Source organism: Westerdykella ornata (assembly GCF_010094085.1).
Source record: "Westerdykella ornata strain CBS 379.55 unplaced genomic scaffold EI97scaffold_1, whole genome shotgun sequence".
NCBI classification, from domain to species: Eukaryota; Fungi; Ascomycota; class Dothideomycetes; order Pleosporales; family Sporormiaceae; genus Westerdykella; species Westerdykella ornata.
Genome location: NW_022986851.1, coordinates 594,328 through 618,292, shown reverse-complemented (window position 1 = coordinate 618,292; position 23,965 = coordinate 594,328). Strand labels below are relative to the sequence as shown.

The window sequence follows — 23,965 nt, the reverse complement described above, 5'->3', positions numbered from 1 at the left end:
TCTTAACGTTTGGCTTGATTATGGCCCTTCAAGCTATTGTTCTAAGCCCTTATAAATCTCTCAACGGAGCTACGGTGCGGCTTGCATGTTAGCCCGCTCCGCTCTTTGTTTTCCGCTCCTACTTGTTTGGTATATAAACACACAACTTTCACTCCCTCCACTTCCTTTCCACAACATTTGCTTCCCAAAACCCAACCCTCATTTCAACCGACCCTCGCACATATACGATTTCCCTACGTCCCGGTGTCTGCGACAATGTCCGCTCAAGGAACTCCCAGTCCCACCGTTAGCGACTTCTCAAGCTCCGGCCACGACAGCGACACTTCCTCTATCGGTGCAACGGCCGCTACAAATGGCGGGCTTCCTCAATCTGCCTCTGCTCCCACCGTTCCCGAGGAGCAGAATGGGACTGCTGCCACGAGCCTTCCACTTCATGGCGCCAATACAGCAGGGGAGTCCAGCACTACACAACCCAATACGGCATCCATCTGGGAGAACGGCCCCGGCCCCGCTACTGTAAGTGCACTGCTGAATCCTTAGCGGATATCCTAGGTACCCAAGCTGACCTATCCTCCTGCAGCAGCAGACCTTCCCCTCTCAAGCACTCAGCGCCTCCGCAGATGCAGCCAGCGGTGGCTACTCCTTCTACTTTCTACCTCCTCCGCCCATGGACCCTACCTCAGGAGAACTCCACCCCTCCCTCCTCGATAGGCTCAATCCAGCCGCAGTTCCCGACGACTCCATCCGTCACATCGTTGACCGCCTTTTAAGCCCACCCGACTACCTGTACAATGCGGAGCGCACCAGGGTAACGATCGACATTGTCTGGGCAATTGGCATCATCGGCCGTGAGCACTTCCACTCCAGCTGCGTCGCCCGAGCGTCTGTATCTTCGCCCGGACAGCGAGTTTAGGAGCGAGGCGACGAGTGAAGGTCTTCCAAGAGTCGTCTTCGAGTGGTTGTGCAACAACCCGGAGCAAGAGACGCTGGAGCTCAACGCCGGTGAGCTGAGGAACACTCGGGAGGAGTAGAGAGTGTGTAAGATCCCTTGTGCTTAGCGAGTACAAGTTTTGACTGACTCAGGGCAGCTCTTCACTTCTGGTGCTCGGTCTTGATTAAGGCACTCCGATTGGCAGCGATGGAATTGGCAGGCGTCTGGTTCTTTGGCGGATGATACCCTATTCCTGGATCTGTGAATGGTGGGCTTCCGGTTTTGCATGGGCGTTTTGGAGCAATTCAAGTATACCCCATGGAGTATTGGATTGGGTTACTCTATGGAAGCTTCTGATGCATAGATGGCGTACGGAATAGATGGCATTCCCCATTTACAAGCTCTCCATCATTCGGTGATAACCACAATCGTGACTGATCCTTTACCCTTTGCCCTTCCACGCTATATCCGCTCATGTGCAGATGGTTGAAGCTTCTTCATCGAGTTCATGATATTGGAGTTGACCCTATACCCCCATTGTCTCCATACACTTGTCCACCACAAGCTTCATCTCCGTTCCTTCTTGCCTTTCATCATCCCTTAGGTAAACACCAACAGCCTTTGCTCTCCCATACTATGCTTCCTCAGCCGTAGGTAGTTACCCTTCTGCTAACCATTCCATAAGCTTTCCGATGACGTTCTCCTCACATCGCCGCTCCGAAGGAGTTGGCGCTACACCCACTTTTCTTTCATCCACATCTCGTCCGCTTTCTCCCGTCTATACCCGTGAGCATTGTTTGCTCATACCCTGTCCCTCAGCACATAGATGGTTGCACTTCTTCAGTACAAGGCTTCTCCCAGCAGGCATATTTAATCCGCTTCGCCCTCCGCAATATGGCCGGAGATAATCGCCACTCGGCTCGTGTAGGGTCGATTGTGCCTCGTTCCCGGGTTGGGGCTTGGGGCGTTGAGCTTCCGCGGTATTGGGATGATTGAGTCAATGAAGATGGGCGTCAGTGGAAGAAGCGTTGTGGTAGTGGAATTGGGGCCGTAGGTATGCGTGGAGCTAGAGTGAATTGGATGTAAGAAGAGAGAACAGCTGCGGGAAGGTCGGAAGTGATTCGTTGCCCGAGGGTACCTTACCTGATGCCGTTCAGTGTCTGAGCTATACATCTGACAGAGAGAACATAAATTGTTGCCGTGAGGAAGATACGCATATCGCAAGTGGAGCCTAGCATCAACGTCAATACGTCACGAACGTTGAGCAGGTACAATGGGAACATCACGGGCGAACATTACAAGCAAGGACTGAGGAACTGCTCTAGTGTTGATGAGCCATCACGAATCAATCACGTTTCAAAGCAATGAGGGCAAGTGCATGAAGTCGAGGGGGTACAGTTTTCTATTCTCATAAGGTAAACAACACAACAACTTTTTGCCCAACCATGATGTACTCAGCAACTCGATTCGGAAATGCCGACAGAGATCTGGATCGAAGAACTCGACCCAGACGGACATGCATCCACATTTTGGCCATATTGAGTGCCATGATGTATTCAGCAACTCGTTTTCGAAAAAAAAAGCCAACACGGGTTGTTTGGATCCGGGGACTCGACCCAAGCGGACATGCATCCACATTTTGGCCATATATAACGCATCCGAAGACATCGGCGGAAGAAGACTGGAAGTTGAGGTTGTATATACGGGTGTTCGAATAGGAATTGCTGGAGTTTGGCAACGATCCGCAGGCAGGTGGGCGTAGTAGACTGCAGGATGAAGTGAAACCGGGGTCGAAGATCGAACATACTGGTATGAATGCTCAAAGAGGAATTGCTGAAGTTCGGCGGCCTCCCACTTGTCGTTGTTCGGAAGGCACTGGTATTGAATAGGACGAGCCGTGCCTTTGGAAGCCCTATGTGAGCGCAGAGATAGAAGTCGAACTCGAACGGGTGATTGCAGCCGGTTTGCACCATAGGACCTGGAAAGAATTTTGTGGAGGATCGGAGCCACGGTGCTGTATCGAGGGCAATGTGTGCTTGACTTGGACATACACCTCGATGTTTCGGTAATGGTCGTGGCAGTCGGCGGCCGAGGTGATGGGCTAGGGAGTGTGTATTGCGGCTGCCCACCCGCGCTGTTTCGCTGTGAGTAGGGAAGTGACAATGCAAGCACCTGGCCCACTTACCGCATGATGTATTCAGCAACTCGCTCTCCCGGCCGCCGCCATGTTGACGTTTTCCAGCGATCTCCATACCTAGCAACCTGCCCAGCAAAAGAATGAAAAAGAAGGAACCAACTCACCCCCACTGCATGAAGGCAGCGCCTCGCCTGAGGAATTGATTTTTGGTTGGCGAGGAATCGACAAGACCATGAGGCCCGATCGACTTTTCAGAGTTTGGTTGGGGGAAAGAAAAAAAGAGGTTGGAGGGGGGGAAGAGAGGTTTATATATGCAGGCGAGCGCAGGACGCGCCAGGTGTGACTAAGCAGGGACATTGTTGTCCAGGCAGCGGTTGTACAAGTACACTGCCACAGCGAATCTGGGCCCAGGGGTATGTTACGTCGGTGAAAGCGTCGCCACCGTGACTGGAGTCTTCCTTGTCGGCACCGCCAGGTTGTGCCAAGGCGTTTCGGGCCTCCACTTCGAACTCCAACGAAGGTGACGGACGAAAGATGACGAAATAAGGTCGGAACGGCACACAGTAGGACTCTAGCTTGGAAGTAACTCGAAGGACGACTGGCTTCAGTCAATTGGTTTAGAGATGGGTATCTTTGCAAACGGATTGATGACCACCTCGCTATGTTTCACACCATATGCGGAGCTGTCTAGTTATTCGGAATGTTTTGGCATGGATCTCTGCTGTTCAGTATATGACATCTGTTTTGTCAACCTTGTGAGTCCTCAATGTAACTATAAACAACCCGAGAGTACACTGTCAAGCAGGTGTAAGTCGAAGACGTAATGAAAAGCCGGCGTTTCTTTGTTCGAGGCATAGATACGTCCTCACACAGATCTAAGAGTCGATGTTATGGAATCAACAGCTGAAGTAGATTAGCCACGCAGCGGAGAAACTGCAGTTTCAATACACGGGGAGTATCGTACTAGCTAATCGATTCAGAGTTATGAGGGAACTCTTGACTCGTTCGAACCAGCGTGAAAAGCCATTAGAAACTACCTTGCCGCATCCTCACCCGGACAATTCTAACATACCAGCTGCTCAACGCACCTACTTGTTACTAGCCGGGCTGTGGCCCTTGTCCAACTTCACAACTTTACTCAGAATCATGTAGTCTGCATGTATAATCCCACGTCTGGTGACCCTATCCTCAGGACTGGCTTCATCGATCGTATATCCCAAGCGCTCGTAACATCTCCTAGCAGGGTTGTTACTCGTAAAAACAGTCAACATGGTTTTGCCAATTCCGGTACTGTGGACCAGTTTCTCGGCCTGAGATACCATGAAAGAACCAAGGCCACGGCCTCTCACCTTGTCGTGGAGATGGACCTCGTAGATGTAGCCGACGCGCCGCCAGTCATTGGGAGGATCGTCATAATCGAGCTTGAATGAAAGAAAGCCGACGAAGAGAGCGGGGTTGACATCAACATCAGATTGGAGTCCGCCCTCATCAGCGTCTTTATCCTGAACGATCATGTACCACATCTCCGGATCGGCCATCTCTTTCCTCTTCTCACGTGGATGCCATCCCAAGCTGGAGCTCTTGTATGTCGTGCCCGACGTACTCTCAATCAGCTTGAAGCATATCTCCAATACTTCCTCGGTCAGCTCGATGGAGCGGCGTAGTAGGAAGAGCAATTGAAACGGCTCAAACTCGGGAGGGGTAAAGGTCTTATGGAAATCGTGGTTTTGCGTTTTGGCTTGGCAGTCGGTTTGCTCATCAGGGAATAATTTCGGCTTCTCTTGCATCGAAGTGGAAATATTCTGTTTCTTCTTCGCAGTATCCTCATCTGGTTTGCCGGCTTTCCTTTTTGAAGTGGACTGCATCGTACCCGTAGAGTTTCGAGATGGAGGGATGAAACGAGGACGTCGACAGGAGGGTAAAGATCAGGAGAGACTGTATCCGGAGGTTGAGAAGAAGGAAAGCGGAGAAAGGTAGTAACAAGGTACCACAACACCCAACAACACACAGTCGATACCTGAATATAGATTGTGATGGATGTCCTGTGGTAGAGCGACCCACAAGCCATAGAGAAGGGGCATCGCGCTTAGTGGCGCACGGACGTTGGGCGGATCTCTTGCAGGCGGTATCACAGCAAGACCGCTCAAGCTTTCGGGATCCATCAATCATCAGCCTCTCGAACATCCTACTCTACTACCAAAGTAGACGATCCAACTCAAAGTGCAAATGGCATGATGCGCCAGTATGCGACCATCGCGACAAAGGCGGCGTCGCGTCTTCAGAAGCGCGGCAAATCACCTTTGAGTCTCGATCATGTACGCCACGGTTTGGGGATCTAAATACTTAGCCTGAACTAACATGTAGACGAGTTCATACAACGACAGCGAGCTCTATCTTTATGGAGAAATATACTGAGGAGCACGGCGGGTATCTCTGACCCTGGAATCAAGCGAGACATGCGCCAATTTGCTCGATCGGAGTTTGAGCAGCACCGGAATGTCACCGACTTGGTATGCAATCGCACTTTGTTCTTCGACCAGCCATTGTTGCTAATCCTCCAATTCCCAGCATCATATTCGATACTTGCTCTCGGTAAAGCACCGTTTTCATCTCACGTTCAACGCTTGCTGAGATTTGCTGCTGACGTAAGACCAGCACGGGAAGACGCAGCTCGACGGAATGAAAAGCTCGCTCATCAATGCGGGTCTCCTACGGTAGTGTATGAGAAGAAAGCTGGAGCTCCACGAGATCATGGCAGGTTCCCCGCGCTTGTTGACGTCTTACAAGAGTCCCGTGTCTCCTGGGTACTCGGAGATTGGCGGCGAAGAGAAAAGTCCTTCATCCGACGAGGAACACAAGGCATCTCTGAAGAGGTAGGCAACAAAAGGAGAGCAATGAAACTACCTATTCTGTGCCTCGATCCGCCGCCTTGCCTTGTTTGAATGTCGTCAATTGTGAGCTGTGCTTGGGCGGAGCTGATTGAGGTCGAGGTGTTGCACAGGCTTACCCCACTAGTTCGCGCTAAGGAATCTCCGTTCCTGCATCCTGCCCAGGTTTCGACGACACCTCTTGCTGCCTCGAGCCTCAATGATCCACCGTAGCATATTGTATCACTGGGGTTTCTCTATCACATCGTCTGGCTTCCTCTACTACCGAGAAACCGCTCCGACAACTTCCGCACCCGGTACGACCATTCTGCGGCCGTAATCTCTGCCACGCGCGTACACACATCCATCACACATGTCACGATATCTATAGCCTATCCAAAGCCTAGCCTTCGAATCCCTCCGATACTATAATCGCCCCGTCTCATCAATTCTTCTGCATACGCCTCATGAAGACGGTTCTCATTGTTGGCGGAGGGCCTGCGGGCTTAGTCGCCGCCAAGACTCTCCTCCAGAAAAACAAAGGGACAGCGTTCAGAGTGACTATCTTCGAAGCGGCTGACCGAGTCGGTGGTATGTGGAGAGGAGATGCTGACGGAAAATGTGCACCTTCAATGCCTACCAACCTTAGCCGCTATACTGTCAGTTTTGCGGATTTGCCCTGGACATCGGTCAAGCTTCCATCCCAAACCGGGGACGTACCTCTGCTGCCCCCGATGTTTCCCAAAGCGAATCAGGTCGGACTGTACCTGGAAGAGTATGCAAGAAGATACATTCCGGAGGGCGTTCTCATCTGCAATCGTGCTGTCACGGATACAGAGCTCAGCAAAAACACCCCCCGACAATGGTCCGTCAAGTCAGTGGACAGACAAACATCGACGCCCCATGAAGACAAGTTTGACTATCTAATAGTTGCGAGCGGCTTCTTTGACCGTCCTAAAGCGCCTCTGTTCCCGTATTCAGCCTCCAGGGTACCCCGCCTGCACTCGTCTCAGTTCCGCTCCATTTCTTCTCTGGCCAATGCGCCCGGGAATATTGTAGTGGTCGGGGGTGGGATCAGTGGCTCCGAAGCGGCAGCAGTGGCAGCGATGCAAATATCGGACGCAAATCACGCTCCAGGAAAGTCCAAACCGGCCTGGGCAGACAGCAAAGTGTACCATGTCATAGACCGTCCCTTCTATTGCCTCCCACGATTCCTGCCCCAGAACCCCTACAATCCCGCCATCCAGAACTTCCGCCTAGCACCAGACTTTCTGCCGCTGGACCTCGTCCTTTACAATCTCTCTCGCCGAGGCGACGGGCTCATATCCACTTCTAACGGACCCGTTCCGCCGGAGAAAGCGAAGAAGGGACATGAGTTCATCCGCTCCGTCATTGGCGGCGACCAGCGAGATCTCGGCCGTGAAGAACTCGTCTACAGGCCTGAACAGACAGTATATCCCAGCTACACAGGTATCTCAGATACTTATAGTGAGTTTGTGAGGGATGGTCTGATTGTCCCTGTACAAGGTCGTGCCGAAAGTCTGGAGGATGGGAGCAATGATGGAAAAGGAATACTACACCTAACGCATAATAGTGCCTGGGCAGCGACATCGACCAGAAAGGGAACTTCCACGACCGAGATCGAAGACGTTGTCGGCATCATCGAAGCGAACGGCTTCCGCGCAGATCTCAGCTACCTCGACCCGGACGTAAAGAAAGTGCTCAACTACGACCCGACCTGTCATCGTGTGCCAATCTTGCTGTCTAAGGGCTCCATATTCAACTCGAAAGTCCCCGAAATGGCATTCGTGGGGTTTTACGAAGGTCCGTACTGGGGTATAATGGAAGCGCAAGCGCGTTTGATCGCGGATACCTGGTCTTCCGCGCAACCCATTCAAGAGATTGCAGCAATCGCTGACAATTTTACGGACGCTGAGCGGGTCCGGGATGCCCTCAAGGGTCAGGATTTGAGCGTTCCGCAATTCTGGATGCCCGATTATGTGGGCATGATGGAGGAGTTCTCTCGCGCAGCTGGCATTCCACGGAACGATTCTCTCTTCGCCGGTCAGAGCGGCCCAGCTTTCCCAGCAAGATACGCCATACCTGGTCCTGAAGCCGAGCCCTCGAACACTGAGGTAATGAGCGAAGTCCACGAGCTTTTCCAAGATGCCACAAGAAATTCCCGCTTCGCCGCAGCCGCCGCCTTCCGCGCAATGCAAGGTGTTTGGACCATGCGGAGGAAAATAACCTCTCGCCATCCCTCGTCGCCCGGCGGTCATATGGTAGCAACAGCGCACTTCCACCCCCGATATCCCACGGATCCGGCGTTCTCTGCAGAATATCTGTATATCGAGGAGGGCACATTTACGTTGGAGAACGGTTTCAGCTTCTCCGCGTCCCGCCGCTACGTATACCGATACAATGAGGAGACGGACAGGATCAGCACCTACTTCGTCGATGAAGACCGCAAGTCCGCCGAACGGATATTCAACGAGTTGGTGTTCGAAAGACCGCCTGAAGGAGACACGGAGAAGGGCTGGCTGGCGAAGAGCGATCATTGGTGCAGCCCTGACACGTACAAGAGTAGCTGTGAATTCAGGTTCCGTGGAGCGGCTCTGGATACGTTCGGCATCACGTATGAGGTTTCTGGGCCGAATAAGGATTATACGCATGAGAGCTGGTATGAGCGTCCGCCTTTGGGAAGAGAGGGGGGGGATCGGTGATGAGAATAGATCATGGACATGATGTAGCTCACGAGATATCAGGACATAAGAATGAGCACTGAGAAGAGTATCGCGTCGGTGGTGGCACAAGGGCCCAATTCCTCAATTGTATGACCTCACTCTACTTCATTCCATCTATCCCACAACCATCTCATTCCCGCTTCCCTTCCCTCGTTGCAAGAATCTTCACAGCCTCAGGCCCAGGATGATCGTCCTCAACAACGACCTAATGGATCGTATCAGCATCCACAATCTATTCAACTACCGTCGCAGAACAGCAACATTCACCCATAGCCGCATCCTGAGGCCCTAATTGTAGTACCCCGCGCTCGGCGCCGAAGTCGACGTATTGGGATCGTTTAGCGGCCCGCCCCCATTATGGATAATGACGGGCAGCTTGTGGCTCTTGGAGGGACCGCCTTTCGATACAGGAGAGGAGGAGGGATATGCCGCGGAGCCTGATGGTGGTTCTCCTTCACTGGTTGAGTGGGAGGCGGGTTGCTGTTCGTGGACATGCATGAACTCTTCTTCGTCGACTTCGGTTGCGGTGGCGGTGGTGTTGGTTGTGGTTGTAGTAGTGCAGTCGGCAGCCTCGCTGTTGCTGTTGCTGCTGCTGTTCTTCTCGGTGGAAGCCATGATTTATCAATGGGAAAAAGAGATAAGGAGATATCGTGTGTGAGGTGAGGGAACGAGATGTTATGGTATTGGGGAGATAATCAAAAGCGCAGCAATTGAAGTGGAAAGAATCGTCTACTTTGCTTCCCCTTCTCTTTGAAATTTACCTCTGGGCAGAGAAACACCCAGATATATCTACCCTCAGCCAATGAAATGGATGTGATACAATGCTGGGCTGTTCTCACAGTGTAGTCTTTCACTGCCACACTCCGCATGCTGGATTGCCGTGCGCGCAGAAGTGAGCCCGCGTTTTGACTCACGTGGTTTCTGGTATAGTTTGCTGTCGTATGCGTGTGCTGCTCAGTTGATCGCTCCTCTATTGGGGTTGTGCAGTATGTAAAGCTGCGGTTCGCTTCTGGTGTTTTCTCTTCTCATTCCCACAACCAAATTGTGGTACATACAACCTTCATTCACGAATATTCTCCAAACTTTCACTTCGCTCCTTTTACAATGTCCCACGCATCTCAAGTGTACGAATACGATGAGCAGGGCGTGCGGTGGTCGGTGGTCAATCCGGATGACGCCTGTGGAGTCGCGGTTTTGCGTAGGGGGAATCGTTTGCGTATAGTACATCGCAACAGAAGGGTATGCTGGAGTCTCGCCCTTCGTACCAATTCGAACTAATACAATCAACTGCAGCAGACCGCGCAAGAAGATGGATTTGAAGAGAACGGAGGGACTGACGCTGAAGACCAGCTTCTGCCTGAAACCGACGCCAGCACAATTGTAAGCTCTCTATTGCGTCGTCCTGCCAATCGCTACTAACAAACATTTTCCAAGCAACCAAGTAACATCTTCCTTAACACAGTCGACCGCGAACAACACAATCCGCCAGTCGACAATGGAACAGAGCAGCTACAAGCCCCATCCACCGCCGCGTACGTTCCAACGCACTTAACCGCTCCCTCAATTCAATCGCCCTACTCCGCGGGGGGCTTCCACCAAGATATAACGAGCCTGAAAGCCCTCATTTCAGACGTTCTCAAAAACGCTAGAAACCTGCAGCAGGACCTAACTGAAAGAGCCGAGCATCAGCGGAGAATCCTGACCTGGTTCTCACCACCGGTCATATACACAAGTGAACCACCACGGCTTTCCCTACTCCTTCAACCAGCGGAGCCTGCGCTTCTGCAGCCGTTGGGCGCTCCACCACGCCCTCTCTCTCATCATACTCTCAGAGCCGCACCGCCGCAGATTCCGCTCTCGTTACAGCCCGGTCCGCACCAGTCCTTCCCTCCGCCAGCCATTCACCCACCTCTCCACCTCCCTGCCGACCATGAGCACTGGGACTTTTGCCCGTTGCCAACGCTCATGCCGAACACGGGGCACCGAGGAGCGCCGAACCCGCGACCCGATCTTCATCACTCCCACCTGGCCTCCCTGCCCTGGTCTACCCAGCAAAGGCTGCCGTACCTAGACCCCCGTACAAGTCTCTGGAGCTGACACATACGTTCAAGCACCGGTTGAACGAGGGAGATTGCGGATACCAGTAGAGGAGGCGGAGGACGACGAGACGCCGCGCTTCCCGGAGGGATGGTTTCGGGACGACGACTTCTGAAGAAGTTTGGCTGTTTCTATGGTCGGCGATTGAGATTGGTTTCGGAGTGATACCCGTGCAGGAATGTGTTGTTGTCACAGGATACTCTTGAACGGAAGCCGTTGTGAAGATGGGTTTGCAATATACATGGGCGCCGAGGATAGATCAACGGCGTCAATAGAAGAGGATTTGGGCGTCTTGTCGAGCCTTGCATTCTTCCGTACAGACCGGATACCATCTTTTATACTCCCAATTGCGCTTCGAATATAATGAGTGGTTGTCTGCCGGCACGATACTCTCCCACTGTGGCTCGGCTTATTTGTTCCACGGCGGATATATATACATATGTCAGTCTAATCGAAGCACAAGAGAGTCGGTATGTGAGGGGCCCTCGGCGCCCTCACTCGGCTCGGCCACCTTCTCTCCGGCCCTCAGTGCAGTATTTTGCCAAATACAACCCTATTGCTCTACCGCCTCATTGCGGCTAGTAGGGCACCCTCACACAATACTGCACTCTCCTTACTTATTCTTTTTTCTTTTTCGCAGTCGAGCCGTAGTAGCTGCAAGCTCTGGCCTGAGGACGCACTAAGAGCCAAGGGCTACGTGCGAGTGTAACGACCGGGATCGTGCGCAAGAGCGAGATCTACACTGTCACCAGAAATGGCAAAGTCTTCCAACGAGATGCATAAGCAGGGGCCCTCCAGAGTAATCCCTGAACCCCCTGGAGCGTACGGGAATACCCCAATTACCCCGACCCCAGCCCCAGCTACGGCGAGAAGAGCCGTTAGACTAGAAACTCAGAGGAAGACAATTGCAGGAAGCCATGACCAGGGCGACCACTTGCGATACCCAAGTTTCAACAATAAGAGCGCCTTATTGGACACGACACGCGCAGACGCCACCCAAGTCTAGCTGCCCGGCGGGCTCTCTGACAGCAGTGAGGATGAGAGTCAGGACTCCCCATTGGCTAAGAAGACGCGCGCACAGCGCGCAAACAATGACACGTCTTTCCAGCCCCAGACTACAAGCACCCATTATCTCCTTGAGGACTCTATTCCACTTGCAGAATCTCTCGAAGCATGCGAAAGGCGCCGTTTTCCTGTGATGTATTTAGAAGCCATGAATGTTTCAATACTCGAGCGCTCAATATATCAGACAGTCCTTAGGGAGTTCGCAACAGATCTACTTTTCCTCATCACTCTCACACCTTAGCCCAAAACGGACAGTAAATCGTAAGCAGCGTGCCGCTAAGAAGAAAACAAGATATATAACGGTCATTGAAAGTGCCTGACACCTGCCAGAGCCTCTGATCAGTCCTTCTTAGAACAAATATTCCATTATATATATCCGTCCAGGACCATGGGTCGTCTTACCAGGACCACAAGCCCAGCAGCCCGTACGAGTTTCAATATGTCCCTCTTCAGCTCGGTGTACAGGCCGTCATAGGGAATGTTGGAGGAATCGCGGACGACCTGCGGGCGTCGGCATGGACGAACGTAGCAAAATCGGTGCGGCCGTTTCTTACGGGACGACTCTATGAGCGGTACGGGGTCGTCTATCAATACTCGTCAGCATTCACTTGTGCATGTACAAAGTCAATATATGCAACAGACTCCTTTCTGTGCGTAACGTGTGAAGGTCTAGTAGGCGATGAAACGAAGCACAGCTGAGATTGATGGACTTTTCGGGAAAACACGACGGCCTGTCGTGACGGGGTATCATATTGTTACTACATATACTGTACAAAGTGGTCATAACTCATGTGCTCTAAACCGGGAGTGCATCCGGCGGTGTGGGCGGACCTTCCTTATCCACGGTCCGCAGATCGGCCATCAGGAGCTTAAGGTGGGCATCTCTGTTCTGGTTGGACGCCCAGTTGACTGCTTGCGAGTACCACAGAATGTCCCATGCATCATCGGGTATGTTCTGCAGTAGCGTGGGTACCTCGCGGGCTCTCATGTACGAGCGCCAGAGAATACGTCGAACATCGTCGCTCGCTCCGAGGTACGCTAACTTGAGGGCCTGATTGAGGGACTTCAAAGCGGGATGAGCATTGAACGGGGGCGGGAGGTCGACACGCAACTGCTCAAGGGCTTCCAGATGCTCGGGGTCGTTCTCAACCATGCGGAGTCGCTGCTTGTACGTCGTAAGCCGGGACTTGTCTAGGGTCTCGGGATCGGGAGCGCTGGGAGGTTCGTAGGCCTTCTGCTTCACAATGTGGTGTTTGATGGCGGCGAGCTTGTCCAGAATGTAGGGATCGGCAAGCATGCTCTCCACGACGGCATCGGCCTTTGGATCGGGCTTCATATCCGGAGTACTTTGCTTGAGAGACGCGACACGAGCCTTGAGTTCGTTGACGTCGAAACCCTGCTTCTCTTCGAATTCGTCGGCGTTATCCTCGGGGTCTAGGCTTGGCTTGTCGTCCAAAACAGTCTGGATCTCTTTGACCATCTCCTTATTTCCCATTGCGGCCATAATCTCCTGCATCTGCATGAGAAGCATGTCAATCTTGAACTGATCGATGGGATCGGCTTCGTCCAGGTCTTCTTCAGCCTCTTCGCTCTCACTCAGCTTGTCCAACCATTCGTCAGACAGCCATTCCGGGGGAAGCTCCTTCTTCACCTCCTCTAGTTGTTTTTGGGCTGCAGGAATCTGTTGAAGTTTGGCGTTCAGGCGTTCTATAGACTCCTCGAAACCAACGTTCCCCTTCTCGAGGTTGACCAGTTTGGCTTGGAAATCCTCGAGCTCCTTGCGGGCCGAGGCATATTCGGGGTTGTCGATGTACTTCTGGGCGCTCTCGTGGAGGGCCACGGCGACCCGAGACCACATTTGTTCGGCTTCGATCTCATCTTCCGTCTTCGTAATCTTCTGCAGTTCCTGCCCATATGCCGTCTCGTTTTCCCGCCCCTCCAGCTTCGCCCTCAAGTATATCATGTAGTCTTTGATCTCGTCGTAGGTGGGGTCTGCCAGCATGTCGTCGAGAATCTGTTTTCTGAGTTCGGTGTCGTCGTAGTCGGGGTTGGTGGCGTCCTCGAGAGCCATTCTCCACTTCTTCTCTTCGTCCATGGCTTGCTCCCGGGTCGAAATCCTCTTGACGAGCTTGGGTGCTGTGCCTTCGTCGAGGTCCTGCTCGTAGAACTCGATTGCGCTGATGGTCTTCCCCAACTGGTCAGCATAGATGTTCTCATCTTTTGGTATGATATCTTGAGGTTTCTTCGGCTTCTTTCTGCGGGCGGCGCCACGGACGGTCTGGAGCGATAGGCGTTGCGAAAAGGGGCATGGGATAGGGCGTGGACGGGAAAGGGCGCGGAGAATGGAAGCAGAAGGGATGTAGGCGCGCGAAGAAGCCATCAGTGGCTAGGAAAAGGTGGGAAATGTGAGAGTTGAGGGATGGTGGAGGTGGAATTTGGGTAGTTCCCGAAACCGATTAAAGTTCCGGGCGGTCGCTTGGCGTGCAGGGGCAGCTCGTGGTTCCCGATCCGGCGTTGGATGGCGCTTACCTGGACAGGAAAACTACCACGACCAACGCCAACACCCTCCTCAATACTCCCGAAGGAGCGCTCGCTCTGGAGTGGCCTTGAAGAAGCAGTAATGGTTAGCAAGCGTAGATTACATCCAGCAGTCGATGAGATTCATATATGAGAACTTACTGGCAGCCGAGCCTCCTCCAGCTCGCGGAGCTCAATGGCCCGCTGCTCTTCTCTGCCATCCCTGCCGCTCTGGAGGGCAGCTTCGACGGCATTCTGCCCTGTTCGGATGTCGCGAGGCAAATGGTCAGCACAGCTCCGATGGTTAGGGCGCCGCCAAAGACGGAGCCGGCAACGATGGCCACGGTGGCAAGGATGGTCAGCGGCATTGCGCTGTGGTGGGTTGGGGGAGAAGGAGGATTGGGAAAGGGTTCAGCTTTTGTGCTTCCGTGAACCTGTTCGGTGAGGGCATTCATTTTATTGCTGGTGAAGGGGAGTGATGGCAAACAGAGATGAACTGGACTTCACTGCAGCTTCACCACTGGTCAGGGGCTACGGGGAGTGAGGGATGGTTCACTGGCATTGCATTACAGCTTGTTCCATCCATGGTTGCTAAATGGATGGTTAATTCTTTACACATTCATCTCGACTACATGATGCTATCCGGCCAAAAGGTTGGACTTGTTCCGAGAGAAAAGATGCCAAGAACTGGCCCCGTTCCCAGCTTAAGCAGAAAGAAGCTTTCGGCAGCCCTCTCCGCATCCGCGTCGTCGGGTACGCTATTCCCGGAAAGAAACATATGGCAATGATGGATTCACAATGGAATGGACTCGCGAAGTGAATCTATCTGTATTCCAAGAGGGATAGTACACTCACGTTCTTCTGCAATGCATTCGGCTTCCGCGCTATATTCTCACATCCTATATAAAACCCCCCTGTGAGTAGAACACGAGGGCCGGGGCCGGATTGCAAACGGGAAGGAGTGCAGGCGCTCGGGCCACGCGACACCACAACCACCGATGTCGAGCCCTTTTACTTTCTTCTCGCTTTCTCCCCTCACTCCACCTCACGCTCGCTTTCTTTATCAATAGTCTCACACTCATTTTGCCTTGTCTCTCGTTATTCCACCGCACTCCCTTCGCGGGAAAGCCTCCTTTGACCGCGCGCGACAATGAAGCTCCGCGCCCTCCTTCTCCTGGCCGCGGCCGCGACCTTGCACGTGTCTGCCCAGACGGTGATGGACTACTCGAAAGTCCCAGAATGTGCGCGTCAATGCACCATCCTCGACCAGGCCGAGAAAAACTGCGTTCCCCCAGCGGCTCCAGTCACGGATCAGGCCACTTATCAATCGTGCTTCTGCTTGTCGGCGCTCCTCACCCCCCTCCACTCCTCTGGAAGTCTTTGCGAGCAGTTCTGCGGCGCCGATAATGCTGCCAAGATCTCCCAGTACTATACGAGTCTCTGTAACGGTCCTGTTGTTCAGCCTCCCAATCCTATGACCACGACCGTTACTACCGCCACCACCAGCACGGGTACTTCCACCGCAACGGCTGGAGCGGCCGGCGCCAAACCAGTGAGCTCCAAATCCAATGGCCAAACCTGGTATGTGCTTGTTGAGTCGACTTCGGTTCAGGCTTCGAGACTGACAATTTCTGTCCAGGTGGGATAAGCACTGGAAGTATGTCATTATGGTCATTGTCATTGCAATTGCCATGGCAGTAATCTGGATCGGAGGCATCTATCTTCGCCGTCACTTCGACCGCAAAGCTGACGCCAAACGCGCAAACATGGCCGCCACCGATGCCCCGTTTGATGGATCTAGCCGTTCGGTTGTAGGGGGCCTTGGTCCAAAGAGCAATGCTAATCTCCAGGTCGACGTTCCTCCCCTTCCTCCCGTTCGCGCAATCGTTCAAGAGAGGTTGAGGAGTCGCAGCAGCTCCTTGACCAGCGCCATGGTTAGCAGCAAGTCCAACACTCCTCATCCTGTGGTCCTGGGTCCGCATCAGCACATGGCTAATGCCACGAACGGTCAACTCAACTCCCACCCTTCTTCTGGACAGGCTATTGCTCCTCCGCCTATGCCCGTGCGCAACCACGACGCCATGAGATCCGACCCCAAGTTCGTCCAGTATCGCGCTACACCCACGTCTATCACCGTCGAGGATGTCAGCTACAACAGCTCCACCAGCACTCTGCCGCGCCCGTCCCGCTTCCTCGAGCATTCTCCTGACTCATCCACTGACTCCATTCATCAACATGCCTTCGACGACGCTGGTCAACACACGCTGAATACACCGCGAAGCATTCCAAGCCTGCAGCATGAACGCCGTTTTGGCCACAAGTTACACAAGGCAAACAAGTACTAACAGACTTGGTCGCCTCATCTCTTTTCCTCGTAGCCACCTTTAGTGCATGTGCATCGGCGTCGGAGGGTAGGGTCGGAGTTCACGGAAACAGCTTTTCTTGGGGCAATTACCATTGGCCATCTCCTCGGCCTCGGAACGGTTACGGCGTTTTCTTGGGAGAGGTGGATCACGGTTCTTGATTGTCGCCAGTTCTCATGGACTCGTGAACGAGAACTTGGGTCCTCTGAATTGGGACCTGGCCTCGAAGCATTTCCGAGGGGTTCTTCTGTAATTTATAACAATCTTCGGGGGTGGACGGGAACCGCGCATCTAACGCGAAGTTCTGCGAAATGACTTGAAACAAAGGGGCGACTTACAGGCTCCCTGGCTCAGGGTCTGAAATAAACGGTCACTATACTGATCTCCTTCTTTGAACTCATCGTATGTGATGTGTGGGCGAGATAAGTAACCAAAGAGACTTCACAGTAATTCCAGCGGTTGTTGAGGTTCTGAGACATGGAATGCAGTGGCACGCGTTTCCTTTCTCCCTTTGACTTAGTCAGCACTCGGACCATTTTCTTGGCGCGGGGAGTTGAAAGCGAGCTGGCAGGATGGACTTCCTGAACCAACGCCCCTCTAACAGCGCCGACCATCCAGGCTGCTGGAGACGGGTTCCAAGAAGCTGTTCCTCATGAGCCTATGAGTCAATCTTCGCGAGTCATTGCTAACCCGCTGAACTCATGTAGCTAGATCCGCCCGTCAATCCTGGGATTCCGCGATACCGCGCATCGTACACCGTACACCTTTTTTCAACCTTCGCGGTAGAGAGACATACCTGCTGGTAGGGATGGAGACAATGTATTTGTGAGAAAATTGACGATGAACGATACCTTAGCGGCTCTATTCCGTCAGGACCTGATGTCCGCGGTCGCAGAGATATCCTCCCCGTCGCAGAACCCCCCAGATAAGTTGCAACGCCGGAGCTCTTATCGGAACTATCGAACCGCTACGAAGTATATGCGATGAGCTGCGTAAGCAGCGAAGAAGAGAAAGAATTTCTGTGAGGGATGAGGGTATCTTGGTTCGATTGAACACAGGGAGTTTGTACTCCCTTTCCACCCCTACCCGATCTGCGGATCCAGCAAGGTTCTCCGCCGTGGTCCTGAACAAGAATCCCCCTTCCAAGGCCAGAGGCTGGCCATATGTGCGCCACGGGTTGGGTCAGAACGCCCACAGGTTTTTCCGATTTCTATTCACATCTGCGCTTCATACGCCTCTTCTTCACATATGCCGAATCACCAGTAACATCTATGTTACACGCAATCGATTGTCATGATTTTCTACTAGGTCCGTACGCATATAGTCCCTCAGACACGCTGATTACTGCGTCACCCGCTCACGATATTCCCTCTCCTCCAATCTGACGACCGGAAGTGACAGCGTAACGGAGATGCCCAGAGTCTGGTGGCGGTGCCCACTCTGGAATTCTCAACAACAGCGACGAAACCCGTATCGTGCCATACATGGAGTGTGGATCATGTTCAAGGCGCCGAATCTGGAAGTCCGAGGACTCGCGTCATGCTGCATTGCCGTCCGGTGGGCTAGTCCTTGAACAAGCCGAACCGCTTAGATGTCGCACAGGAAACGATCGTGTCAAGGCACACGACGTATCTTTCTCTAAGGTTCCGAGCGCATGCGCTGACGGTTTGTTGCATACATGTTGCTCTCCGTAGCTGCACAGTGTGCCAAGGAGAGGTTGCACCCGAACCAGAAACTCGGATTCAAAGGCTATCAGCTCGTCCTGAAGACAGAAGATGATGATGTGTCCGAGTGATGGGTTTCGGAAACAGCGCTCCTGTGCACAAAGCCGGCATTCAACCGCGCACTGATATTCATGCATACTGCAGACAAAGAAACTACCTCTCATTGGCTTTCAACATTGTTTCCATCGGCTACCCTTAAAGGTGTTAGAAACTACCGAATCAGGGCGTTTCAAGAACATTGTGTAGGGCCTAGGGGAATGTTGGGACACATCTACGAATGGGCAACAGTGGTCCGCTGCACTTTGTGAAAGACATTGTGTATTCAGGGCTGTCACATATGTACAGGATCTCTTTGCTTTCCATTCCTCGCCTTCAATGCCGCTGACCTTATACTACCTCTGAACAACTCTACCTACCACATTTCCAGCCTTGAGCGAAGCACCTCGGCCGGATCCTCTGGTCAGCGGCTCGACTGAAGTGCTGGAAGTTCCCCCTCCGCCCGGACGGTCCGCATATTTTGCTCCCCTTCGCTTTTGTAACAGCTGAACAGTATGCTACCTTCGCAGCGATCACAACCTTCTTCAATATCGAGCACCGAGTCCACTTCTCCTGCAAACATGCTACAAACTTTTAGGTGGCCCAGCTACCAAAGCACTTACGACATGGTCTCGGATGAGCGATTCCAGCACTTCAACACCGAGTCCGCTAAGATCAATGCTGGGCTGCACATGCCTGCTGGCAGGCATGTTGCACACGATCTTCTCCCGGTTTTCTCGAGGAACTGGACTCCCGTCGATATTGACTTCAGCACGTTCAGAGTGTCTCAACATTCTCCGTCTCCGCAGAAGCCAACGGCTAAGGACATCGTCCGCAGCCTACTGTGTCCCCCTCCGCATGCCTTCGTCCATGGTGTCCTTTCCATCAACTGGGTTATCGCTGTTGCGGGAGCCACGCACTTCGAATGCCGCCGGAGCGATGGAAGATATATTCTGAAGAAAGATTCGCCGCTGCGGAAGTGGGGAAAGCAGTTGGGTCTGCCTGCTGTGTATCGTGAATGGCTGTGCGGGGACGATGAGGAGCGCGGCGCCGCTGAAGATGGGATGTGGCTTACGGAGGAGTTTTTCGAGAAGGAATTGTGAAGGAGATACGGCCGTCCTCTCCTTCTAAGCTTATCGTTGGTAGGCATGGTACCTGAAGGCAGGTTGTCGCAAATGCGCGAGCTCTTGGAAAAAGACTTGCAAAGCCGATAGAGGCTGTCCTGTCCCTGTGAGCTCCCCATTAGTAATTATAACAATACAAATCTCAACTCAAATTCAGGAACCGGATCGATTTGCGTTGCTATGCGTGAGATCCCTCCAGACCGATATTCACATTAGAGCCTGACCGCAACATAGAAACTTGTGACCAATTTGCCCGCCTCATCTCCATTCACCGCTTCTCAAGGGGCGTAATGGTAGCCTTCACCATGACGTAGAAGCGGAATTGCGAATGCAGGCGGTCAGGGTGCCTGCCCCACGTGAGGCCATTCAGCGGTATCGAGGGTGAAAGCTTCGCGTCCCGTGATCGGACCGCTTCCCTCCCTTCCTTGACATATAAGCACAGCTCTTCTCCTTCTGCCGCTTCATCTTGCACCTCCAAACCCACTACTTCTGGTTCCGCCAATATACAATCCTACACTCCTCAAGCTTTTGTATATCCATTTCCTCCACCCTCGCCATGACTTCCCCTTCTGGAAACCAGCCCCCTCGCCGCCCCGGGTACCCCAGTGACAAGCTTCTGCGCGAAGCAGAGCAGATCTGGGTAAGTGTTTCTTGCTCACAGCAGTGCTCCCTGAACTTCGCTGACCTCAGTGTCACAGAGTTTCAACCCCCGAGCCCAGACCTTTGAGCCAACGACCCCGACGACGCCCACCATTCTCGGCGGGACGGGTGCTGCACCAGTCCCTCACGAAGGGCAGGCTGCCTCCCGCCTCCCCCAAGGGTTGGCTGAGCCCGGCCCGCCCCAAGGGCTCGCTGCACCCGTCCCGCCCCGAGGGCCTGCTCCCGCTGCCGCTCCCCAAGGAGAGGGATTCGGTCAACTTCCAGATGGCGGAGATATCAGCGACCCCTACGCTTGGCCATCTGCCCGAGAACTTGCAAGGAAGCTGCTGGACCCTCCCCGCCAGTCGTACCCAGTCCACCACAAGAGACAAGGCTTCGTCGTCATCCAGTTGCGCTGGGTGCTCAGAGTCGTCGGGGAGCCGCATTTTCGGAACGACAGTAATCTCTCCCGGAGCGTGCTGAAGGAGAACAGCAAGCTTCGAACGCATGGGTGGGTTTTACAACTTTGCATCCTCTTTACATGTTATCGAGTACTGATGACTGCACAGACTCGCGGCCGGAATTCCCGAGGGATACTGGCGTTGGCTGTGTGGGAACCGCGAGGGAAGGCCAACCGGTCCTGATAGAAGCGAGTACTGGATTCCAGAGAACGAGTTCTTCTTGGTGAGTGTAGCCGCAGTTTACACAGGCACCTTGCTGATGAGCAAACAGCGTCCCGACCGAATTCCACCACCGCCGCCCCTACCTTCTGCTTCTGTGCCGCACGAGATGCGGCAACCCTCACCGTTCTGCGAAGGACCGCCTCCACCACTTCCACCGACCCAAGCCTACTATGGCATGCCTCAAGGGCACCAGCAGTCTTCTCCGCCGCCGCAAGGGCCCTTCGGATACCCACCGCCGCATTACTACTACCGGGGCTAGGGGGAGAGGGAACTAGGGTGACTTGTACGAGATCTTGGTTGATTGGAAGACACTTTTCTGCCGCTCGTTCCGGGTGTGGGCGTGTGACTCCAATTGCTTCTGGGTGTATGATTTCCTGGCATAGGGTAATGATAAAGGGGCAGGCGATACCAGACAAGTGGGATAGAGATGAGCAATGATGACTTTTTTTGCATATACAGTGTCTCAGACATGAAAACCAACCTATCGGGCCCTTTGTGCACGATGTTGACTCGAAGAAACACCCAAGTCAGCCCTTTTAAACTAGCTCGAAGGGCTGACTTTGACCCACCTCTCCCGGGGACCAACACCCAACTTAGCTACTCGACCCGAGATGCCGTTGCCTCCGTCGATCCTACCCCACTTCCGAGGCCCGTTCCGAAAGCCCTACATAATCCCGACGAACCTCACAACGTCACGCCATTGTTTATAGCACCGATTCCTCTCCTTGTATTCCCTTCCGCAATTATCCAAAGCATATTTCGAGCACCTACGACGACACACAAACCTTCCAAAATGGTCCTCCAACTCAAGCCCATGACCCCCTCCGACATCCCCTCCTTCGTCGCCCTCGGCGCGGCCGCCTTCCGCAGCGGAATGGCTTCCTTACTCCACCCGGAACCTCATACTCCCGAACAAATCCAATCCGACATTGACCGCCACCTCAACACCATGAAGAACGAGACGGACGCGCATTACCTCAAGGTCGTTGACTCGGAGCTGGTCAACGACGACGGCACCAAGGGCAAGATGATTGCGGGGGCGAAGTGGAGGATTAATCTGCAGGAACGGAGCGAGGAGGTGGTCAAGGCGCAGATGCGGAAGATTGGAGAGGATGAGAAAGTTACGGATGCGTATAGGGATTTTTCGGCGTGGTTGGAGGGGATGAGGTGGAAGTGGATGGGGACGAAGCCGTTTTTCTGTAAGTGCTGTTTTCTGCTGTCTTTTAAAAGATTCAGACCTGCGTGGCTTTGAGTATGGGGTATGTTATGGAGAGGTAGTAGAGCGTCGGATGAGTGGGACGGCGGACGGTTAGGGGAGTGCATTCCCATCGGGACTGGAACGCCGATGTAGTTGGCTGGAGTGCGGATGACGAATTGGCCGGCGAAGAGCTGTTTGTCTGGGTCTGCAGGCTCGTCCCAATTAGCTTCTTGAGAGGGTTATACTCCTCCTCTCTGTGGAATCGGCGCTTCTGAGTTCGGAGATGCTGACAACCACGTTTCCAGTCCTGCACATCCTCTGCACCCATCCCGATCACCACCGCCGCGGCGCTGGCGGCATGCTCGTGCGATGGGGTATTGAACAGGCAGACAAAGAAGGACTGCCGACGTACCTAGAGGCGTCCGAGGCGGGCAAGCCGTTATATGAGAGGCTGGGGTTTGAAGAGGTGGAGGTCAAGCTGTATGACCTCAGCAAGTACGGGGCTGAGGGAATAGAAACGAACACTGTCATGATTAGAAAACCGAGGACTGTGGATGGGACGATCTAGAAGAGCAGAGGGGCTAGCCTCGACGTGCAAAGCGGAATTGATACATATCAACAATGGAGACATCTCAGCTGGGCTGGGTTTCATCAGTGAGTTCCCAAATGCCCTCCCAAACTGAATTCAACTGCTGCAGCGCGCTCTACGGGAGGGTTCCGGAAGTCAGCGGCTCTGCGGACGCCGAAAACTAGATCCGGAAGCCGATTCAATCCCATCATTTCACGAAGTGCCTGCCAGGCTGTGTGCACATACTGTGACATCCCCAGCCGCAAAGAGGCAGTGAAGTCCCCTTTGGCCTGTCTCTTTCCCCAACCCCTCTTGCACGTTGCCCCAAGTGTCCACCCATACAATCCCGCTTCCAGAACCCTCCTTGTCTCCAGGAAAGCTCGTTTCACCCTCACTTTAGCGCCGCGCCAAGACAAACAGCATAAAAACTCTGCTCTTCCCCCTCTCTCACTATCTCTTCTTCCTCCTCAAAGCCTATCTTATACAAATTCATCTATCGTCTCCTGTTACATCCACCTTGGCTGTATTTCACTTGATGCTCGCTCCTGCGAGGAGGTATGTTTACTCCTGCATTGTTTGCTTCCGCCGTGCTGACCTCCAAACAGCTGCATAGGGAGAATGTACTTGTCAAGCCAATCAACACTCCCATCACGGACACCCGGGGGTGTTGGTTGGCTTGACAAGCGGAGGCTGAGCTCGGCTGGATTTTACTTGGAGAGAATCTCCTTGAGCCGAGCTCAGCCTCCTTGAATCACAGACAGCCGGGCTCGGCCTGGACGACAACCGCAACCCACGGGACCGCCTCATGATTACGCCGAGGATGCAGCGGGTCGTCCGGGCTGAGCCTGGCTGGATTTTACTTAGGGCGGGTGGGGTTTTGGGCATGTAAGTTGGCCACTACTTGAGATACTTTGAACGCGGCATTGACTTGAAGTACAGCTGTGGAGTGGGAATGTGCTCGTCAAGCCGGAGGCTACTTGGCTGGATTTTACTTGAACTTGGCTGGATTTTACATGCCGCCCGGTGTGGAGGTACACCTGGTAAGACAAGTGACGCTGAATGCGACCTCCGCAGGCTTACTGATGCGCCAGTGTAGGACTCATTGTCACTTGTCAAACGAATCATGCACTCGACCAGTAGATGGGCCAAGTAAGTCCTCTCCTCCATGAAGGTATCGACAATAATGCTAACCACCGCTAGGGCAACATCATGCTGATCTGCAAGCCGAGGGGCGACTCCGGCAATTCCGAAGATGTCCGCACGACCGTCATG

The 23,965-nt window shown here is 53.4% G+C and overlaps 12 protein-coding genes across 12 annotated transcripts; 9 read left to right on the top strand and 3 right to left on the bottom strand.

Moving 5' to 3' along the window:
• Nucleotides 1-255: 255 nt before the first annotated feature.
• Nucleotides 256-913, top strand: EI97DRAFT_438236 (uncharacterized protein; the record flags this gene model as incomplete). Its single annotated transcript, XM_033799484.1, has 2 exons — nt 256-516; nt 581-913. 2 exons carry the CDS (start codon nt 256-258, stop codon nt 911-913), a joined length of 594 nt encoding a protein of 197 aa, XP_033658332.1.
• Nucleotides 914-4,018: 3,105 nt separating this feature from the next.
• EI97DRAFT_428898 (acyl-CoA N-acyltransferase) lies at nt 4,019-5,104 on the bottom strand. The gene has a single exon (XM_033797319.1). It carries the CDS (start codon nt 4,931-4,933, stop codon nt 4,157-4,159), a length of 777 nt encoding a protein of 258 aa, XP_033658331.1. The 5' UTR covers nt 4,934-5,104; the 3' UTR covers nt 4,019-4,156.
• Nucleotides 5,105-5,177: 73 nt separating this feature from the next.
• Nucleotides 5,178-6,206, top strand: EI97DRAFT_8518 (uncharacterized protein). Its single transcript, XM_033803152.1, has 3 exons — nt 5,178-5,383; nt 5,438-5,660; nt 5,724-6,206. The coding sequence occupies exons 1-3, from the start codon at nt 5,300-5,302 to the stop codon at nt 6,008-6,010; spliced, it is 594 nt and encodes a 197-aa protein (XP_033658330.1). The 5' UTR covers nt 5,178-5,299; the 3' UTR covers nt 6,011-6,206.
• EI97DRAFT_8519 (uncharacterized protein) lies at nt 6,207-8,813 on the top strand. The gene has a single exon (XM_033803153.1). It carries the CDS (start codon nt 6,403-6,405, stop codon nt 8,656-8,658), a length of 2,256 nt encoding a protein of 751 aa, XP_033658329.1. The 5' UTR covers nt 6,207-6,402; the 3' UTR covers nt 8,659-8,813.
• Nucleotides 8,814-8,967: 154 nt separating this feature from the next.
• On the bottom strand, nt 8,968-9,294 carry EI97DRAFT_454036 (uncharacterized protein; the record flags this gene model as incomplete). Its single annotated transcript, XM_033800500.1, has 1 exon — nt 8,968-9,294. One exon carries the CDS (start codon nt 9,292-9,294, stop codon nt 8,968-8,970), a length of 327 nt encoding a protein of 108 aa, XP_033658328.1.
• Nucleotides 9,295-9,783: 489 nt separating this feature from the next.
• EI97DRAFT_454035 (uncharacterized protein) lies at nt 9,784-10,891 on the top strand (the record flags this gene model as incomplete). Its single annotated transcript, XM_033800499.1, has 4 exons — nt 9,784-9,918; nt 9,973-10,059; nt 10,114-10,756; nt 10,791-10,891. 4 exons carry the CDS (start codon nt 9,784-9,786, stop codon nt 10,889-10,891), a joined length of 966 nt encoding a protein of 321 aa, XP_033658327.1.
• Nucleotides 10,892-12,582: 1,691 nt separating this feature from the next.
• EI97DRAFT_428894 (uncharacterized protein) lies at nt 12,583-14,259 on the bottom strand. The gene has a single exon (XM_033797318.1). It carries the CDS (start codon nt 14,219-14,221, stop codon nt 12,638-12,640), a length of 1,584 nt encoding a protein of 527 aa, XP_033658326.1. The 5' UTR covers nt 14,222-14,259; the 3' UTR covers nt 12,583-12,637.
• Nucleotides 14,260-15,351: 1,092 nt separating this feature from the next.
• Nucleotides 15,352-17,094, top strand: EI97DRAFT_428892 (uncharacterized protein). The gene is made up of 2 exons (XM_033797317.1): nt 15,352-15,939; nt 15,998-17,094. The coding sequence occupies exons 1-2, from the start codon at nt 15,509-15,511 to the stop codon at nt 16,701-16,703; spliced, it is 1,137 nt and encodes a 378-aa protein (XP_033658325.1). The 5' UTR covers nt 15,352-15,508; the 3' UTR covers nt 16,704-17,094.
• Nucleotides 17,095-18,803: 1,709 nt separating this feature from the next.
• On the top strand, nt 18,804-19,898 carry EI97DRAFT_8466 (uncharacterized protein). Its single transcript, XM_033803145.1, has 2 exons — nt 18,804-19,711; nt 19,763-19,898. Exon 1 carries the CDS (start codon nt 18,997-18,999, stop codon nt 19,582-19,584), a length of 588 nt encoding a protein of 195 aa, XP_033658324.1. The 5' UTR covers nt 18,804-18,996; the 3' UTR covers nt 19,585-19,711; nt 19,763-19,898.
• A 263-nt stretch (nt 19,899-20,161) lies between these two features.
• On the top strand, nt 20,162-21,186 carry EI97DRAFT_454031 (uncharacterized protein; the record flags this gene model as incomplete). The annotated part of the gene is made up of 4 exons (XM_033800498.1): nt 20,162-20,245; nt 20,304-20,755; nt 20,814-20,928; nt 20,977-21,186. The coding sequence occupies 4 exons, from the start codon at nt 20,162-20,164 to the stop codon at nt 21,184-21,186; spliced, it is 861 nt and encodes a 286-aa protein (XP_033658323.1).
• Nucleotides 21,187-21,557: 371 nt separating this feature from the next.
• Nucleotides 21,558-22,892, top strand: EI97DRAFT_428888 (acyl-CoA N-acyltransferase). The gene is made up of 2 exons (XM_033797316.1): nt 21,558-22,126; nt 22,431-22,892. The coding sequence occupies exons 1-2, from the start codon at nt 21,721-21,723 to the stop codon at nt 22,691-22,693; spliced, it is 669 nt and encodes a 222-aa protein (XP_033658322.1). The 5' UTR covers nt 21,558-21,720; the 3' UTR covers nt 22,694-22,892.
• Nucleotides 22,893-23,175: 283 nt separating this feature from the next.
• On the top strand, nt 23,176-23,546 carry EI97DRAFT_8398 (uncharacterized protein). Its single transcript, XM_033803136.1, has 2 exons — nt 23,176-23,248; nt 23,299-23,546. The coding sequence occupies exons 1-2, from the start codon at nt 23,229-23,231 to the stop codon at nt 23,441-23,443; spliced, it is 165 nt and encodes a 54-aa protein (XP_033658321.1). The 5' UTR covers nt 23,176-23,228; the 3' UTR covers nt 23,444-23,546.
• The last annotated feature ends 419 nt before the right edge of the window (nt 23,547-23,965 follow it).

Excerpts from the sequence above, each read along its gene's own strand:
- EI97DRAFT_428898 (XM_033797319.1), bottom strand. The coding sequence starts at position 4,933 with ATGCAGTCCACTTCAAAAAGGAAAGCCGGCAAACCAGATGAGGATACT.
- EI97DRAFT_8518 (XM_033803152.1), top strand. The coding sequence starts at position 5,300 with ATGATGCGCCAGTATGCGACCATCGCGACAAAGGCGGCGTCGCGTCTT. Across the intron at positions 5,384-5,437 it reads CACCTTTGAGTCTCGATCAT|TTCATACAACGACAGCGAGC; the intron begins GTACGCCACGGT and ends CATGTAGACGAG. Across the intron at positions 5,661-5,723 it reads ATATTCGATACTTGCTCTCG|CACGGGAAGACGCAGCTCGA; the intron begins GTAAAGCACCGT and ends ACGTAAGACCAG.
- EI97DRAFT_8519 (XM_033803153.1), top strand. The coding sequence starts at position 6,403 with ATGAAGACGGTTCTCATTGTTGGCGGAGGGCCTGCGGGCTTAGTCGCC.
- EI97DRAFT_428894 (XM_033797318.1), bottom strand. The coding sequence starts at position 14,221 with ATGGCTTCTTCGCGCGCCTACATCCCTTCTGCTTCCATTCTCCGCGCC.
- EI97DRAFT_428892 (XM_033797317.1), top strand. The coding sequence starts at position 15,509 with ATGAAGCTCCGCGCCCTCCTTCTCCTGGCCGCGGCCGCGACCTTGCAC. Across the intron at positions 15,940-15,997 it reads AAATCCAATGGCCAAACCTG|GTGGGATAAGCACTGGAAGT; the intron begins GTATGTGCTTGT and ends ATTTCTGTCCAG.
- EI97DRAFT_8466 (XM_033803145.1), top strand. The coding sequence starts at position 18,997 with ATGCTACCTTCGCAGCGATCACAACCTTCTTCAATATCGAGCACCGAG.
- EI97DRAFT_428888 (XM_033797316.1), top strand. The coding sequence starts at position 21,721 with ATGGTCCTCCAACTCAAGCCCATGACCCCCTCCGACATCCCCTCCTTC. Across the intron at positions 22,127-22,430 it reads GGGGACGAAGCCGTTTTTCT|TCCTGCACATCCTCTGCACC; the intron begins GTAAGTGCTGTT and ends CCACGTTTCCAG.
- EI97DRAFT_8398 (XM_033803136.1), top strand. The coding sequence starts at position 23,229 with ATGCTCGCTCCTGCGAGGAG. Across the intron at positions 23,249-23,298 it reads ATGCTCGCTCCTGCGAGGAG|CTGCATAGGGAGAATGTACT; the intron begins GTATGTTTACTC and ends ACCTCCAAACAG.